Source organism: Hypanus sabinus, chromosome 16, assembly GCF_030144855.1.
Source record: "Hypanus sabinus isolate sHypSab1 chromosome 16, sHypSab1.hap1, whole genome shotgun sequence".
Classification (NCBI taxonomy): Eukaryota; Metazoa; Chordata; class Chondrichthyes; order Myliobatiformes; family Dasyatidae; genus Hypanus; species Hypanus sabinus.
Window position 1 is genome coordinate 56,482,708 of NC_082721.1, and position 19,098 is coordinate 56,501,805.

Below are 19,098 nucleotides of genomic sequence, written 5' to 3' on the forward strand. Positions count from 1 at the left end.
CATACGGAGCACACCACTGCTCTGACTGTCTCCCCCATACCTGAACTGGATTAATAGAATAAGTCTAAAAAGCACCTAGCGACCTTACCTTCTTCCCCTCAGCGAGCAATCACACAAGCTTGCCGAAGCCCACTTAGCCAAAGCCCAGGACTCTGCTTCCACGGACTCCGCTGCCCGCTCTGAAAAGAAGTCCTGCCTTTTAAAGTGCGCGCTCGACGCACTAGCTCAACTAGCCTTTAATAAATGGTAACGTGTTTATTTTAACTCCTGGTTTTCAACAGCTGTAACAGAACAAGCAATAAAATTCATGGGATACAACATCCCATGGAAAGGGTCCAGAGTAGGTTCACGAAAATTATCCTGTGAATGACAGGGTTAACATATGAGGAACATTTGATGGCTCTGGGCTTGTACTTGCTGGAGAATGGGGTAAATAAATGATGTAAATAAAGCAGAAAGAGTACAGAGAACATTTATAAAAATGTTGCTGGGTCTGGAGGATCTGAGTTATATGGAAAGATTGAATATGTTAGACTTTATTCCTTGTAACATAGAAGATTAAGAGATTATGAGGAGTATAGTTAGGGTAAATGCAAGCAAACTTCTTCCACTGAAGTTGGGTGGGACCACAACTAGAGATCAGTGGGTTAAGGGTGAAAGATGAATAGTTTAAGGAGAACCTTTTCCCTCAGAGGGTTGAGAGAATGTGGAACAACCTGCCAGCACAAGTGGTGCATGCAAGTTCTATTTCAACATTTAAAGAGAAATTTGGATAGGTACATGGATAGGTATGGAGGGCTATGGTCCCGGTGCAGACTGATGGGTGTAGGCAGTTTATATAGCTCAGCATGGATTGGATGGGCTGATGGGCCTGTTTCTGTGCTGTTCTTCTCTAGCATTCAATGATGCTAATGGGTGGGCAAAGCAGGAATCTCATTAAAATCTATCAAATATTGAAAGGCCAATACAGAGGGGATGTGGGGAGGTTGTTTCTTACAGTGGGGGAGTCTAGAAACACAGGGCACAGCCTTCGAACATGAGGAAATCCATTCAAAAGAGCGATGAGAAAGAGGGTGGTAAATCTGAGGAATTCATTGCCACAGAACAGCAGTTGAGGCCAATTCATTGGGTATATTTAAAGCAGAGGTGGATAAGTTTTTGATTAGCAAGGCTGTCAAAGGTTTCAGAGAGAAAGCATGGGAGAATGGAATGGGGTTGAGTGGGAAAATAAATTAGCCATGATTGATTGGTGGAGCAAACTTGATAGGCCTAATGCCACAATTCCACTCCTATGTTTTATGGTCTAATGCCCCAAAAGTATCTTTTAAGATACTCCTCAATAGGTACACTGAAAAATAGAGGGCTATAGGTAACTCTAGATAATTTCTAAGGACATGTTCAGCACAGCCTTGTGGGCCGAAGGGCCTGTATTCTGCTGTAGGTTTTCTATGTTTCTAATATTGGGGTCAGCTAATGGAACCACACCACTCAAAGACCACCATTCCACCTGGCCAGCAGGACTCTGGTGAAGCTTTATAGGCTAATCCCCTGTACAGCAGATGCGATGGATTATAGAAACATTGATGAACTCTAACAACACCATCGACTTTGGATGATGGAGATGGGAGGTCATCAATGGCCTATGTTCCACTGGGAGCTAAGGTCCCAAGAAGAATGGAACACAAAGCCCATTCACTACCTGTACTGCACTCTATCTAAGATAAGGACATGCTTGGCACAGCTTTGTGGACTGAAGGGCCTGTATTGTGCTGTAGGTTTTCTATGTTTCTATAACCCTAAACTCAAAGTTCTTTTACTGCTTTTTCCTTAGTATTTCATCAAAGTACTTGTGTTTTAGAATGACCTATACAACCAGCATTCAAAACTAAAGCTTTCTGCTGTACCTCACCACCTATGTAACACTATTTTTCTCAATTAGCAAAACTGGGTAGCCCAACAGTTAATAGACTAGATTCCAGTAGTTTGATATGGTGGGTTAAATTTATCCTTTTTTTTCTTGTATTAGTGTGTCACTGGCAAGCAGTTGTTGCCCTTGAAAAGAAACCACCTTGAGGCACTACAATTCATTTGGTGCAGCCACCCCTTTAAGGTTGTTGTGAAACAGTTCCCATAGTCTCACATGATTAAACAGTCAGCCATTCAAGCCCACTGAATCCACATTGGCTTCCAGAGCTATCCCAGTCTTCCACATTTCCCTACCATGCTCTCATTCCCCATTAACCCTACCCAGATTCTCCCATTTCCCCCCATCAATACCCAAGGGGTAAGTTATAGGAGCCAATTGATCTACCAAGGAATACATTACTAGGATGTTCATGGCACCAAGGCAAATACCAAGACCACAGTGGAAGCCCCAGTCAGAACAGGATAGCAGGACTGACCCCAAGTCTCCAGATCTCTGTGGCACTAATGTTACCTCTGCATCCTTATGCTATGTCAGAAACAGGGAGTACAGGGGAAACAGCAATTAGTTTTTACCCTGTGCTTACTGACCTCAACCTTCTCAGTGATCAAGGGCATTGGGTTTGGGTGCTGCAGATTGACCAGCCTCAGCCAATAATTGCAGACGGCACAAAATGCAGCCACAAGACACCAATGGGAAGTGTTGGTCTAATCAATGATGCCCTCTGCCATCAAGATGCTGATGATGGGTGAATTTGGCAAATACCATTTTTAACTCTGACAGGCTCAATTACACACATGCAACCAATTAACCAAGTAACCCTTACATCTTTGGAATGTGGAAGAAAAGCACAGTGGTCATGGGTAGAACATACAAATGCCTTATAGACAGTAATGTATTTGAACTCAGGTCTCTGGCCTTGTCATATCATTAGCTAACCATTATGCTATCAGGTCACAGCCTAGTGAAGGAGCTGAGTTCAGGAGGCATGGTAAGAGTGACTGACCTTGATGTCAAGACATTATTTGACTAAACTCGTCACCACTCTAGTGATTGAAGTCTTAATTTGTACAAAGGGGAATGATTTTGGATTCCTGCTTTTTAATTTTGGTGCCATTCATACAGAGTTCTGCTATAATTTATTATAATACAAAATCAAGTGTGTAAGTGAAAAATTGGCAAGCAGTAATAACACTGGTACTACTTAAGTTTAGGAGAACTTAGTTATGTTCCAATTCAAGGACAAAACAATGGATGTTAAAGCCTCATTTATTCCACCCTTGCAGATACCAGACACGATGCAAGTGCCTCCCTCTCATTTCCTTTAGCCACAATTAAAACCAATACTTCACATGTTGGCTGTTAGAATGACACATTAAACCAAGATTTGTGCTCCGTTGGGTGATGCCTTAAGAAATGTCATTTGGTATTCCACAAAATTTACAAGTTATCCAACACCATAACAACTGGATTATTTATTTAAGAGGCCCTGCATTAATTGTCTCCCACGTTTGACTAGACTCCAATGATTAACGATGAACATTCAGCATCTTTGCAAATCATCAAGCCACATTAAGGCTTCAAGATAAACAATTCCTTTCTTCTAGCATGTTAACCACAAATACAATCTTCTGGATAAAATTTATATACTATGCAAGCATCGTATCACAATTAGAATCGCAACATGGAGCAACAAGAAACAGCAAACACCAGGAACAGCAAGTGGCAGCAGATTCTGTATCAAAACTCTACCTCCATTAGCTAAGCACAGAAAAAGAACAAAAGCACAGGGCTTCCCACAAAGTGTTCTAAAGGAGCATCACTGTCAAAAGAAAGACAAATGCCACCATTTAGGAATGGAGTGTGGTGTAACACCTCCTGGTTGTATGGTAAATTGGAATTAATAACTGACTTTTTTTTTTAGTTGTTGCAGCTACAGTGTACTTGGTAAAAATGAAGGCAACAATTCACCAAAATGCCATACACATCCAAATCTTGTGTTGGTCCAGAGCAATTTTGATACAGTCCAAACAGTGACCGGAGACATACTTGGCAGAGCTTTGAGTGCACTTCATATTTGGGACACAGCTGGACTGAATCTCATCAATACTCAACTTTTCCACACCCTTTGAAATAGTCAGTGGAACCCAAAGTTCTCTTTTCTTTGCAGGTATACTCCCTTCCTGGTCCTTACAAGGACAACATGAACCAGTTACCAGCAGTACACAGGGAGGCTGAAGTGCATGACTAAATTTGTGCTGTCTGCCTGAATCATAATGTTCATTATCTGTACATACAACACGATGAAACATTTCCTGCATTTTATTCACAAAAGAGAATTTGCTTCCAAACAAGGGGCTAATAGATCTAATCCGGCTTCTATCTCTTATGCACTCTTACCCAGGAATCAAATGTCTTGCTCCTCCTCCCAGGAGTTACTGTGATCCCATGGTTTGTGACAATTTAAGCCTGGTGGATCACTAACCACAATGAATTAAGACAGCTTTTATCCATCACCTGCACATGTCAATATTAATCCACTGTTTTATGGCATAAAATTGTTTTGTAGTAACCAGCGTTGTTTAACAAGCTGAAGCGGGCAAGCATTATTGGTGAAAGGAACTGCTGGCGAAACCAAATCCAGTTTTAAAGACTCAGCCGTCCTTCTCATTTCCTTTGCTCCACCTCTTGCTGGAAACAGCACCGGGACGCCTCCCTGTTCTGCAGCCTCTCTTCCTGTGTTCCTTCCACTAGCCCCCTGTCCAACAGCAAATGACATCGTTTGTCTCTATCATCTTGCATTTCCTGCTGGGTGAACTGCCTCATTGCTTCCCAAATCCTGCACAACATGTCTTCCTTTTCACCCTCACTCTTCTGCTGTCGTCGGTTCTTGATCCCTTCCCAGTTCTTCCGTAACCTTTTCTTCCGCTGCTCCTCTGTTTCCTGCTCGCGGCGCCTTTTAATTCCATCCCAGTTTCTGCGTAGCCGGAGCTCTCGTTCTTCCTCAGTCTCTTCCTGCCGTCGGACTTTAGTCGACTCCCAGTTTTTCCGCAGCCTCTCCTGTCTCTGCTCCTGGGATTCCTGCTGCCGCCGACTTTTAATCAGTTCTCTGTTCTTACGCAACCTCTCGTCCCTCTGTGCTTCAGTTTCCATCTGACGGCACCGCTTCATAGCCTCACGGTTTTTACGCAGCCGAATATCTCGCTGCTCCTCAGATTCCATCTGCCGGCGAACCCTCATTGCCTCTCTGTTCTTACGCAGCCTATCTGCTCTCTGCTCTGCTGTCTCTCCATCCCGGTGCTTTTTCATGGCTTCCCTGTTCTTCCTCAGTTTCTCTTCTTTCTTCAAGTCCACAGCTTGTTTCTCTGCTAACAGCTCTCCGATAACTGGATCTTTCAAATTGAAAAGGAAACAACAAATGATAATTAAAGATGTGATACCATGTAGCTTTGAAAGAGATGCTGCTATTTTACAGATGAGGTTTTGAATCAAAAATTCTGTCTGACTGGTAACAGCTTTAAAGAGAATTTAATACAGTATTGGGAAGAGCAGACTGCATAAGCAGAATTTGATTATAATCCTTTCTAGCTGCAAGTTATGAATGTCTTTGTCATTAATTGCTCGTCATATTAGTAGTGAAGCATGCTAACACACACAAAATGGTGGACAAAATCATCAGTCCAGGCAGCATCTATCAGAAGGAGTAAGTAGTCGATGTTTTGGCCCAAAACGTTGATTGTTTATTCTTTTCCATAGCTGTTATCTGGCCTGATGGGTTCCTCCACCATTTTGTGTATGTTGCTTTAGATCCCAGCATCTGCAGAATTTCTCATCTTTGTGAAACATGCCAAGAAGTTATCCATATCAGAATATGGAGAAATATGGATACTTGTACAGATGCAGTGCCTTATTCAAGAATTCAACCCCAACCCTTTGTTCGCATAAATGAGTATTACAACCACAAATTTTGATGAATTTACCTGAGAAATTTTACTTGTGAATCACCTTCTCCTTTTTCCCAGAAGAGCCCAATAAATAGAAAATTGTCAAGCATGAAAAACTAAAAATTCAAAAACTTAAATGTCAGCAGTTCAAAAGTACTCATCCCCTTTGCTCAGTACTTAGTTGAACCACCTCTCACAGTTACTACCTTTTTGGGCAAGACTCTATTAACTTTGTACGTGATGGAGCAATATTTACCAAATCCTCCATATTTACCAATGCCAATTTAGTTGGACACGAGAAGTGGACAGTAATCCTGAGGTCTTGCCACAAATGTTGGATCAGGTTAAGCGTAGGACACTGACTGGGCCACTCAAGGACATCCATATTTTTCATCTGAAGCTACCCCATAGTTGTTATGGTAGTGTGCTTTGGGTTATTGTCCTCTGAAAGATGAGTTCCCTCTCCAGTTTAAGCTAGCAGTTTTTATCCAGAACCTCTCTGTATTTAGCAACATTTCCCATCAATTGCGACCAGATTTCCAGTTCCTACTACTGAAAAGCATCCCGATAGCAAGTTGCTACCTCCACTATACTTTACAATAGGGATGGTGTTACCAGGCTGATACGCAGTATTAAGATTTATGTCACACGTACCTCTAAAAACAAAGGCATATCCTTGCCCTTAAAAGACTTTGCAAAGAGTAACTTAGAAAATTGCATAAGACATGGAAAAAGGTCCTGTGGTCAGATGAGGTTAAAGTGGAACTTTCTGGCCTCAACAGTAAGCAGTACATATAGCAGCAGGACAACAACCCAAAGCGCACTACCAGAACCGCCATGGAGTGAAGTCAAATGAAGAAAACTGATGCCCTTGAGTGGCCCATTGTCTTGACCTTAACCTGATCGAACATCTCTGGCAAGACCTCAAGACTGCCGTCCACTGCCACTCCCCAACTAAACTGGCACAGCTTGAGCAATTCTGAAAGGAGGATAGTTGGATAATTGGGCTGTCTTCCAAGAAAGTATACAGAAAAGACTGAAGTGGAACAGGACCTATATCCTGGCAGGAAGGTAGTGGGATGGGATGTTAAAATAGTTGCAGGAAAATGGGAATAAGAGAGCCAGAACAGATAGTGGAGAGGTTGTGCAGACATGCTGTTAAGACCTCAGATAAAGCAAGGAATTTAAAGATTGAGCACGATGAAAACCAATTTAGTGAACTGTGTATATTTCAATGCAAGAAGTATATAAGAAAGGCAGATAAGCTCAGAGCATGGAATTATAATATTGTAGCCACTAGTCAGACTTGGTTGCAGGAGGGGCAGAACTGGCAGTTCATTTTACTAGAGTTCCATTGCCTGAAATGTAACAGAGCAGGAGGAATTAAAGAAGGGGCTGTAGTAGTACGTAGTCCAGGAAAATGTCATGGCAGTGCTCAGTCATGACAGACTGGAGAACTCATCTTGTGAGGCATTATGTGTAGAACTGAGCAATAAGAAAGGTATGACCACATTAATGAAGCTATATTACAGACCACCCAAAAGTCTGCAAGATTTACAGGGACAAATTTGTAGAGAGATCACAGACTGCTGCAAGAAAGATTGTTATAGTGAAATGGAGGGATTGTCTACGGAGTCTCTGTGGGTACAGGTTAGGAACAGGAAGGGGTCAATAACTTTACTGGGTGTTTTTTTTTTACAGGCCACCCAATAGTAACAAGGATATCAAGGAGCAAATAGGGAAACAGATCCTGCAAGGGTGTAATATTAACAGAGTTGTCGTGATGGGAGATTTTAATTTCCCAAATATTGATTGGCATCTCCCAAGAGCAAGGGATTTAGATGGGGTGGAGTTTGTAAGGAGTGTTCAGGAAGGTTTCTTGACACAATATGTAGATAAGCCTACAAGAGGAGAGGCTGTACTTGATTTGGTATTGGGAAATGAACCTGGTCAGGTGTCAGATCTTCCACTGGGAGAACATTTTGGAAATAGTGAGCATAATTCTATCTCCTTTACAATATCATTGGACAGAGATAGGAACAAACAAGCTAGAAAACTGTTTAATTGGAGTAAGGGGAATTACGAGGCTGTCAGGTAGGAAATTGGAAGCTTAAATTGGAAACAGATGTTCTCAGGGAAAAGTACAGAAGAAATGTGGCAAACGTTCAGGGGATATTTGTGTGGAGTTCTGCACAGGTACGTTCCAATGAGACAGGGAAGTTATGGTAGGGTACAGGAACCATGGTGTACAAAGGCTGTAATAAACCTAGTCAAGAAGAAAAGCTTACAAAAGGTTCAGAGAGCTAGGTAATGTTAGAGATCTAGAAGATTATAAGGCTAACAGGAAGGAGCTTAAGAAGGAAATTAGGAGAGCCAGAAGGGACCATGAGAACGCCTTGGCGGGCAGAATTAAGGAAAACCCCAAGGCATTTTACAAGTATGTGAAGAACAAGAGGTTAAGACGTGAAAGAATAGGAACTACCAAGTGTGACAGTGGGAAAGTGTGTAAGGAACTGGACGAAATAGCAGAGGTACTTAATGAATACTTTACTTCAGTATTCACTATGGAAAAGGATCTTGGTGATTGTAGTGATGACTTGCAGCAGAGTGAAAAGCTTGAGCATGTAGATATTAAGAAAGAGGATATGCTGGAGCCTTTGGAAAGCATCAAGTTGGATAAGTCGCCAGGACCGGATGAGATGTACCCCAGGCTACTGTGGAAGGCGAGGGAGGAGATTGTTGAGCCTCTAGCAATGATCTTTGCACCATCAATGGGGACGTGAGAGATTCTGGAGGATTGGAGTGTTGCAGATGTTGTTCCTTTATTCAAGAAAGGGAGTAGAGATAGCCCAGGAAATTATAGACCAGTGAGTCTTACATCAGTGGTTGGTAATTTGATGGAGAAGATCCTGAGAGGCAGGATTTATGAACATTTGGAGAGGTATGATTAGGAATAGTCAGCATATCTTTGTCAAGGGCAGGTCCCGCCTTACGAGGCTGATTGAGTTTTTTGAGGATGTGACTATACACATTTATGAAGGAAGAGCAGTGGATGTAGTGTATATGAAAGTACTGACCTTCACATGGCGGAACTGTTTACACTGACAGAAAGGGTGAAGGTGGGTCACTGGCACCTTAAAACCAGTTACTTCAGGCAGGTGTGGCTCGTTAGCCTGGGAAGGCAGCACGCCTTCCAGAAGGAAAATTCTGACTTAAAACCTCTTGCTGCTTTGCAGCTGTACCCACTCATGGGGAAGGTTTTGGGAGTTAACCCCAAAGAATTCTGGAGTCGGAACCTCTAAGGCAGTCTGATGTTAATGCAACGTCATTCTGGCAGCTCCTGCAGTTCAGCCATCATCAAAACATTATGCCTGGCATCCCTTTTGACATCAGCATCTGGACCAAGAGAGCGATCGTGACACTTGGGCAACTCACGCTCTTCATAGACTTCTTACCCAGGATTTGGTGATGCCAGTCTCCACAACCAACTCAAGACCTGGGGCGATGGGCGAGTGGCAATGGTGGCAGGCATTAGATGGTGCTAGGAGCCACTAGTCACAGACCTGTACTCGGGCAACCAAGGCAGGACAGTCGCTCTCTTCTCACAAGGAAAGAGCAGAGTTCGGCAGCCACCTTGACAATGGAACAGCCCTCTTCAGGGACTGCACTGCTCCCTCTGTCATGGGAAAGGGTCTGGAAAAGGTGACCTAAAGAAAGCTTGCTTCACCCTATCCTGTGAGCATCCCACAGCTGACTGGACATCTATTTTACGGGTGAAGTATCTCAAAACCAAAAAAGAAAGAAGAACCACCAGAAACCTGAGCAAATTCTGTGTTGAGTCTGGAACATCAGGACACTCATGGACAACGATACGAGTAACAGACCAGAGGTGAACTGCACTTGTAGGACATGTGCTTCAGAAGTACAATGTCGACATTGCGGCACTCAGTGAGGCACACCTGACCGAGACTGTTGATATCACAAAAGTAGGGCTGCCTAGATGTTTTTCTGGAGTGGCAAGGGAAAAGGATGAGGCTAAAGAAGACAGAGTTGGCTTTGCCATCTGGATCACAATAATCAGGAACTTGGAGTCCCTCCCTAGAGGCATCAATGGTAATGAGGATGCCTCTAAAAGCCAAGACTTATCTGACTCTGATCAATGCTACCATGACTTTGCACTTCTGAACAGAAGGAACTGTTCCACCAGGAACTCAGCCAACTACTGCGCTCTGTTCCCAAAGACAACAAATTTTGCTACTTGGCAACTTCAATGCCTAAGTAGGCAGTGACCATCAGTCTTAGCCAGAAGTCATTGGCAAACATGGCTGAGGAAAGGAGAATTCAAATAGGCAGCTACTACTCACCTTCCACGCAGAAATTGGGCTGACGATCACCACCACCCTCTTTCAGGCCTCCAAACATCCACAAGGCAACCTGGATGTAACTGTGTTCCAAGAACAGGCATCTGATTGGTTACGCGATCACGAGGCACTGGGACATCAGGGATGTGATCATCATCAGTGCGATGAGGGGTGCAGACTTCTGGACTGACCACATCCTGCTGATTTGTCATTTCCGATCGCCAGGGTGCACAAGCTGCCACTGAGCAGAAGCTGAACATTAAACAGCTTGCTGACCCCAGAACTGATCAGGAAACTGGAGGAACATCTTGAGCAAATGCTTGAGGGGTCAGACCCAGAAAAGGCATGGGCACCCTGTATAGCACTGTAAATGCCATTCTTTGACACCCCAAGAGGAAGCATCAAGATTGGTTCGATGAGATCAACTCATCACCCTCCTCAAGCAGAAACAGGAAACCTTTACAAACTGGTACAGTAACAAGCAGTCAACCTCCAACTATGAACGCTTGAAGCACCTGCATAGTAAGGGTCCAGGCTGAGCTGCGGAAGATGGAAGATCAGGTGGGAGGACAAAGCAGTAGAGCTTCAGCACCGCACTGACCAGAACAACACAAAGGAGTTTTTTGATGGTCTGAAGGCAGTGTACGGATCTTCCTCCAATATCATGGCACCAGTCCGCTCCTTGGATGGAGCACTGGGCTGGGCAGACCATTACAACCAGCTGTTGAACAGGCCATAGAAGACATGCCCTAGTGCCCAGTCTTGGAAGCCCTTGATGAGCCCCCTCACAATATTAGAAGCTAGGAAAGCAGTCAATCAGCTGCAATCAGACAAGGCCCCTAGCCCAGATGGGATCCCACCAGAGGTCCTCAAGGAGGGTGGCAAAGCCCTTCTTCAGAGGCTGACAGAGCTCATGCAGCAGTTCTGGGAGAAAGCCTGTGTACCACAGGACTTTAGGTATGCAAACATCATCCACCTGTACAAGAACAAGGGGTACAGGGCATCCTGTGACAACTACAGAGGCATACCTCTCCTGAGCATAGCCGCGAAGATCGTGGCCCATATCATACTGAACAAGACTACCTCTCATCTCCTTAATGACGTTTGTGAGCCAAATTGGATTCAGATCTAAAAGAGGGACAGTGGACATGAACTTTGCTGTCAGACAGATCCAGAAGTGCCAGGAACAGAACACCCTCTTTCTGGACCTGACGAATGCCATTGATACAGTCAGTTGCACAGGACTTTGGCACATCCTTACCAATTTAGGCTGCCCACCCCCCCCCCCCCCCCCACCCCAAGGTTGGTCAGTATTGTCAGGCCATTCCACGATGGCATGATGGTCAGGTTCATCAAAAACTGCTGCATCTCTGACCCCTTCCTAGTAACTAACGGTGTCAAGCAGGGCTTTGTCCTCGTGCCTGCTGTTTGCCACAATGCTGTTCTCTCACAGACTGATGCAGGAATAACAATTTGCTACAGGACTGATGGATACTTCTTTGATCTGCAATGCCTCAAGGCCAAGACCAAAATGTTGGAAACAATAGTACAAGACTACCTCTTTGCAGATGACTGCTCTCTTGCAGCACACTGCAGGAGCTCGCTGTGGGAGCAAGAAAATTTGGCCTAACCATCAGTCTGCAGAAGACAGAAGTTCTACTTCAGCCCACATCCCATACCAATCCTGCAGAACCACGAACTGAGATTGAAGGCACACAGCTCAACAATGTTGAGACCTTCACCTACCTGGGAAGCTGCCTCACCTCTTCCTGCAGTCTAGACCGAGAGATCTCAAACAGACTTGCAAAAGCTGGGGCATCCTTTGGCAGGCTATTTACATGTGTGGGGAAAACGTGGCATCTGGTTGAAGACCAAGATGGCAGTCCACAGAGCAGTCATCCTGACTTCTCTGCTGTAAGGCTATGAAACATGGACCCCATACCTCAGGAACAACAAAATGCTTGACCAGTACCACCTGCAATGCCTTCGTAAGATCATGGGCATCTCGCAGCAAGACAGAGTCCCCATCACCGAAGTGCTATGAAGGGCCAAGAGTTCTGGCACAGAGACAATGATCACAAACGCTCAACTTCCATGGAATGGACATGTGTTCCAGATGGAAGACAACCGGCTTCCAAAGATGGTATTCTTTTCCAAGCTGGCACATGGCACCAGCAAGCACAAAGGCCCCACAAAGCACAATAAAGACTGCGCATCCTTGAAGGCATGCAATGTCTCTGTGACTGGTTGGGAGGACTTGACTAAAGACTGCAACACCTAGTAGTCTACAAAGACACAAGCACATACAACAAGCAGCAGCTGAAGGACCTCCATCTAAAGCGCAAGGACTGCAAAGAGAGGTGACCCAATCCTTCAATGGCCTTAATGTGGCCGACCTGCAAGCGCACCTGCACTTCCTAGTTTGGTCTTCACTCTTACTAGAGGCATGACGTCATCGTCGTTCCCGACAGACTTCCAAGAAGAGACTGTACTCCCATTTTGTAAGAAGGACTAGATAGGATAGAATTTGTCAAGTATATTCAGGAAAGTTTCCTTAATCAGTATACAGAAACGCGATTAACTCTCCCAAGAAGAGAGTAACTATACTTGATCTGCTATTGGGGAAGGAGACACGGCAGGTGACAGAAGTTTGTGTAGGAGAACACTTCAGATCTAGTGATCATAATACCTTTAGTTTCAAAGTAAATATGGAAAAATATAGGTCTGTTTGAGCTTCTAGATTGAAGAAAGGCTAATTTGGATGTTATCAGAAAGGATCTGGAAAGTGTGGATTGGGACAGGCTGTTTTCTTGCAAAGACGTACTTGGTAAGGAGGCCTTCAAAAGTGAATTTTGATAGTACAATGCTTAATGCTTATACGTGTCTGTCAGAATATAAAGATAACAGATTCTTCAAAAGATACTGAGACCCAGCTTAAGAAAAAAAAATGGAGGTACATAGCAGGTATAGACAGGTAGGAACAAAGGTACTTGTGGAGTATAAGAAATGCAAGATAACACTTAAATAAATCAGGAGAGCTAAAGGAAGGCATGAAGTTGTCCTAGTAGACAAGGTGAATGAGAATCCCAAGAGATTCTTCAGATACGTCAATAGCACAATAGACAAAATTGGTACTGTGGAAGATCACAAGGTAATCATGCATGGAGCCAAGAAATGCGTTGATCTTAAGTGGATTTTTTAAACATCGGTATTTACTCAGGAGACAGACACAAAGTCTATAGAAGTGAGGTAAAGCAGCATCGACTTCCTAGACCCTGTACAGATTACAGAGGAGGAGGTGCTGTCAATGGAAATTAGAGAGGAGAAACTCGCAGACACTGAAAAGGTGGGAAACAAGCGCAGAAATTGCAGGGGCCTTAGCAGAAATATTTAAATCATCCTTAGCAACAGGCAAGGTACCAGAAGGTTGAAGGATAGCTAATACTAAATTAAGAAAGGCTCTATAAATAAACCAGGAAATTATATGATAATCCTGACATCAGTGGTGGGAAAGTTACTTGAAGGTGTTCGAAGGGACCAGATATACGAGTATCTGGATTGACATGGACTGATTAGGAAGTCAGTATGGCTTCGTGCAAGGTAGATCAAGTCTAACCAATCTTATAGAGCTTGTCATGGAAGTCACTAGGAAAGTTGATGAAGGCAAGACAGTGGAAGTTGTCTAGATCGACTTTAGCAAGGCATTTGATGTCCCACATGGGAAATTGGTCAAGAAGGTTCAGTCACTCAGATAAGGTAGTAAATTGGATTTGACATTGGCTTTGTGGGAGAAGCCATAGTGTTAGTAGATGGTTGCCTCTCTGACTGGAGGCCTGTGACTAGTAAAGTGCCACAGGGATCGGTGCTGGGTCCATTGTTGTTTGTCATCTATAACAATGATCTGGGTGATAATGTAGTTAACCGAATCAAGAAATTTGTGGATGACACCAAGATTGGGGATGTAGTTACCAGTGAAGGCAGCTATCATGGCTTGCACTAGGATCTGGACTAATTGTAAAAATAGGCTGAAAAGTAGCAGATGGAATTTAATATAGACAAGTGCAAGGTGGTGCACTTCGTTCTGACCAGCCAAGCTAAGTCTTACACAATGAATGAGAGGCCACTGAGGAGTACCGTGGGACAAAGGGATCTGGGAATACAGGTCCTAATTTGTTGAAAGTGGCATCACAAGTAGATAGGGTCATAAAGAAAGCTTTTGGTACATTTGCCTTTATAAATCAAGGTACTGAGTACAGAAGATGGGATGTTATGTTCAAGTTGTACAAAATGTTGATGAGACCAAATTTGGAGTATCATGTGCAGTTTTGGACACCCAACTACAGAAAGTATGCAAGGAAGGTTGAAAGAGTAGAGAGGAAATTTTCAAAGATGTTACTGGGTCTGAAGGACCTGAGTTATAAGGAAAGATTGAATGGATTGGACTTTCTTCCATGGAACATAGAAGATTGAGAGGAGATTTGATAACGGAATACAAAATTATGAGGAATATAAATAGAATAAATGCAAGCAGGATTTTTCCACAGAGGTTGGGTGGGACTACATCTAGAGGTTATGGAATTAAGGGGAACATGAGGGGAAACTTCTTTACTCAGAGGATTGTGAGTGTGTGGAAAGAGCTGCCAGCATAAATGGTGCATTTAAGCCAGATTTCAACGTATAAGAGAAGTTTGGATGGGTACATGGAAGGTAGAGGTATGGAGAGCTATGGTCTCAGTGCAGGTCAAATGGGAGTATGTAGTTCAAATGGCTTAGCATAGACTGCATGGATTGAAGGGCCTGTTTCTGTGCCGTACCTTTCTATGACTATGAATTGGCAAATCTTGCTCCATCATGTTGTGCAAGGCTAATAGAGGCTTATCCAATAAGACTATTGGCTGTAGTAGCTACAAGATGGTTCAATAAAGTACTGAGCAAATGTGGATGAATGCTTGTGAACTGCTGAACTTTCAGTTTTGGAATTTTTAGTTTTTCATGCTTTACAATTTTCTGTTTTATTTTGGCTCTACTGCGAGAAAAGGAGCATGTGATTCATAGATAATGATTCTCAGTTAAATTGATCAAAATCACTGGATGTAACAGTCTTTTATGTGAACAAAGGGTTAGGGGCTGAATACTTTTACAAGGCACTGTACAATGAAGGTAAGCACACAGTGATGTCTGTGTACCCATCCACGTGACCCCCTCAAAAGTAGAAATGGATGAAACAGGGTACCCACAAACAGCAGTCTTTATGAAGGTTGAGGAACATAGAGTATGAAAAAATTCTTGAGGAGAAAAAAGAAATCAGTTAAAAAATTCTTACCACACCCTAGTACTATTCAGCAAATGACTGTCAGTGTAACAGGCGAGTGTTACTGAGATTAGTGACACAGACATATAGAATAGCACCTGGTGTCTATCTCTCCACTAACATCAACTTTGTCTAACTTCCTTGCAGGCAGGAATCGTTTAGCCCTTGGCTAATTGGCAAAGAGGAATTTAAAATTAATCTGCTTTTTATGTTTTTATTTAGTGATATGGAACTTACTTTATGTCATTTTAAAGATACTCTCAAATGCATATTAAGAAAATACATTTAAATTCAATGTGTCAATACTACAAATAGACAACGAAATAGCATCTGGGGGTGAAGAAAAGGTTAAATATAGAACGGAATCAAAAAAAATTCAAAAAACTTAACACTGCATTTTACTTCACACTGAGCAAGAACCAGGCAGTGAATTTAACTATACAAAATTACAGGCTTGCTATCCTTTAAAAACTTAAATTCCTTTTCAACTACCCACTTGAGCCCATTATGCTTTACAGTTTCAAATATGCATTGCATGACATGACAACCACCGGGATAACAAAAGAAATTATTATTTAGAGATACATGACAGAAAAGAGCTTCAAGCTGCACCGCCCAACCACCCCCTACAACCCCAAATTAACCCTAATCTAATCACATGACAATTTATAATAACCTATCCATTATGCCTCCGGACTGTGGGAGGAAATCGAAGGACTCAGAAAACCCACACATGGGAAGATCAGACAGAGACTCTTTACAGAGGGTGCCGGGATTGAACTCCAAACTCTGACACCCTAAGCTCCAATAACATCATGCCTACCACTATGCAGCCATGGTGCCATCCATTCATTAAATCCTCCGTTCATTCTTTTCGTGAACATTCTAAATTTGTCTTCTCATTACCTAGTAATGTTTATTTTTTCTTGATCTCCATAAGACCATAAGATCTAGAATTAGGCCATATGGCCCATTGTGTCTGCTCACCGTTTGATCCAATTTTCCTCAGCCCCAATCTCCTGCCTTCTCCCCCGTATCCTTTCATGCCCTGACCAATCAAGAATCTATCAACCTTTGCTTTAAATATGCATAAAGATTTGGCCTCCTCAGCTGCCCATGGCGAAGAATTCCAGATTCACCACTCTCTGGCTAAAGAAATTCCTCCACAACTCCGTCCTAAAAGGACTCCCCTCTATTCTGAGGCCATATTCTCTGGTCTTGCACTCTTCCAAAGTAGGAGACATCCTGTCCACATCTACTCCATCAAAGCCTTTCATTATTTGATATGTTTCAATTAGGTTACCCCTCATTCTTCTGAATTCAAGCGAATAGAGGCCGAGAGCCTTCAAAAGCTATTCATATGACAAGCCATTCAAAGGTTCTAAGATTCATTATCTAACATAAAACTCTGAAACATCTTCTCTAGATAGCAACAAAGAATATAAACATCGTTCAGAGAGAAACATCAAACCCACCCCCTCCCCCACACAAAAGAGACGGCATTTTGATCCTCAACCCCCAAAACCCTCCTCTTCACACACAAAATGGAACAGGAACATTAATTCCCCCCCCCCCCCCCCACAAAGCAACCTCACTCCAGCACAAAAAAACACTAACAGTACAGAACAGAACATCAACCCCCAAACAACAAAATGGAAAAGGAATGGGCAATAAAAAGCACAATGTAAAAAACCATAAATCTGAAAAAGTCTACAGGCCATAAACGCAATAGTCCAATCCATAAATGCAGAACCACAATATTATCCTCTGATGTCACCAACATTCACTGAAAGTGAGGAACACCACACGTGCGCATAGGCCTACCAGTCTGTACCAGCAATAGGCCACTCTAGGATTCCTTCTCCAGCAACGCTCAAAAGGAAGGCAGTTGGCACTGAACTCTTGCTCGCCATCCGCATTCCACTTGGTATCTCAATCTTCCTTAACACTTTAACTGGCAAAATGGAGTCAAACATCTGTCTTGAAATTTCTTCATGAAGAGGCCGCTCAAGTACACAATCGCTTCCTGGAATCTTCTTGGATACAGCAAAGTGTTCGGTCACTCAAACCATCTCCAAACTGTAAATTTCAGGCTCTAACTGTCCCAGAAACACAGTTAAAGTGAAAAACAGATGTAAGAGAAGTAAAAAAAAAATAAATTTTCTTGAGTTATCTGGGAGATGTCAAAGGATGGAGCATTGTACGCTGGTGCCATCTTGACACAATGAGTTGTATACGATACAAGCACTCAATCCTGGAATCATTTTCATTAACGTCCTTTAAACACTCAAGTTTCAACACATCCTTAGGGGCCCAAAATAGTCCAAAGTACTCCAAATGAGGCCTCACCAGAGCTTTTTAAAGTCTCAACATTACATTCTTGCTTGTGGAAGCATTAGTGGTGGTGGCATCTGTCGGTCTCAAGAGACCATGGATCTGCGCCTGGAATCTCCAGGGCGCAGGCCTGGGCAGGGTTGTATTGGAGACCGGCAGTTGCCCAAGCTGCAGGTCTTCCCCTCTCCACGCCACCGATGTTGTCCAAGGGAGGGGCACTAGGACCCATGCAGCTTGGCACCGGTGACGTCGCAGAGCAATGTGTTGTTAAGTGCCTTGCTCAAGGACACAAACCCGCTGCCTCAGCTGAGTCTCGAACCAGTGACCTTCAGGTTACTGATGCCTTGCCCACTAGGCCACTAGGAAGCATTAGTAATGATCTTTCAAAAATCACTAGATTCAGGAATGGTTCTGGAAGAATCATTATTTCAAAATGATTCTAGTCATCTTCAAATGAATGTTAACATTGCATTTACCTTCCTCACCACAGACTCAACCTGTAAATTAACCTTTAGAGAATCCTGAACAAGGACTCCCAAATACTGTTGCGCCTCAGATTTTTGTATTTTCTTTCCACTTAGAAAATAGTCTACCTTTCATTTCTTCTAACAAAGTGCAGGACCATACAATTCCCGGTACTGTATTCCATCTACCACTTTGTCCATTCTGCTAATCTGTCCTTCTGTAGCCTCTCTACTTCCTCAAAACTACTTTCCCCTCCACATATCTTATATATTATCTGCAAACTCTGCAACAAAGCTAATTCCATCATCCAGATCATGCAAATATAATGTAAAAAGAATCAGTCCCAACATGGACCCTTGTGGAACACCATTAGTCACTGGCAGCCAAACAGAAAAGGCTCCCTTTATTTCCACTCTTTGCCTCCTGTCAATCAGCCACTGCTTTATCCATGCTAGAATCTTTCCTGTAATACTTGTTAAGCAGTCTCATGTGTGGCACCTTGTCAAATGCCTTCTGTTAAATCCAAGTACAGGTGTCCCGGTTTTACGAATGTTCACTATACGCCACTTCGCTTTTACAAAAGACCTACATTGGTAACCTGTTTTTGCATTACAAAGAGGATTTTTGCTTTTACAAAAACATTTCCCACATAAATTAATGGTTCTTCGCTTTGCGCCATTTCAGCTTAAGAAAGGTTTCATAGGAGCGCTCTACCTTTGTGGGGGGGGGGGGAGGGGGCTACATCTGTATATAACATCC

At 43.1% G+C, this 19,098-nt stretch overlaps 1 protein-coding gene across 6 annotated transcripts in view; it reads right to left on the reverse strand.

The window, feature by feature from the left end:
• The window catches only part of LOC132406323 (trichohyalin-like), a 136,830-nt gene that overhangs the window by 74,723 nt on the left and 43,009 nt on the right, over positions 1–19,098 (reverse strand). For 3 of the 6 annotated variants that reach the window (XM_059991838.1, XM_059991837.1, XM_059991836.1), the window contains one exon: positions 4,363–5,316. In XM_059991838.1, coding sequence (XP_059847821.1) covers positions 4,592–5,316 — 725 coding nt within the window. In that variant the 3' untranslated portion in view covers positions 4,363–4,591. Of the gene's footprint in view, positions 1–4,324; positions 5,317–19,098 lie in introns of those variants that run through there. The other 3 variants (XR_009516133.1, XR_009516134.1, XM_059991840.1) reach the window with 2 other exon arrangements.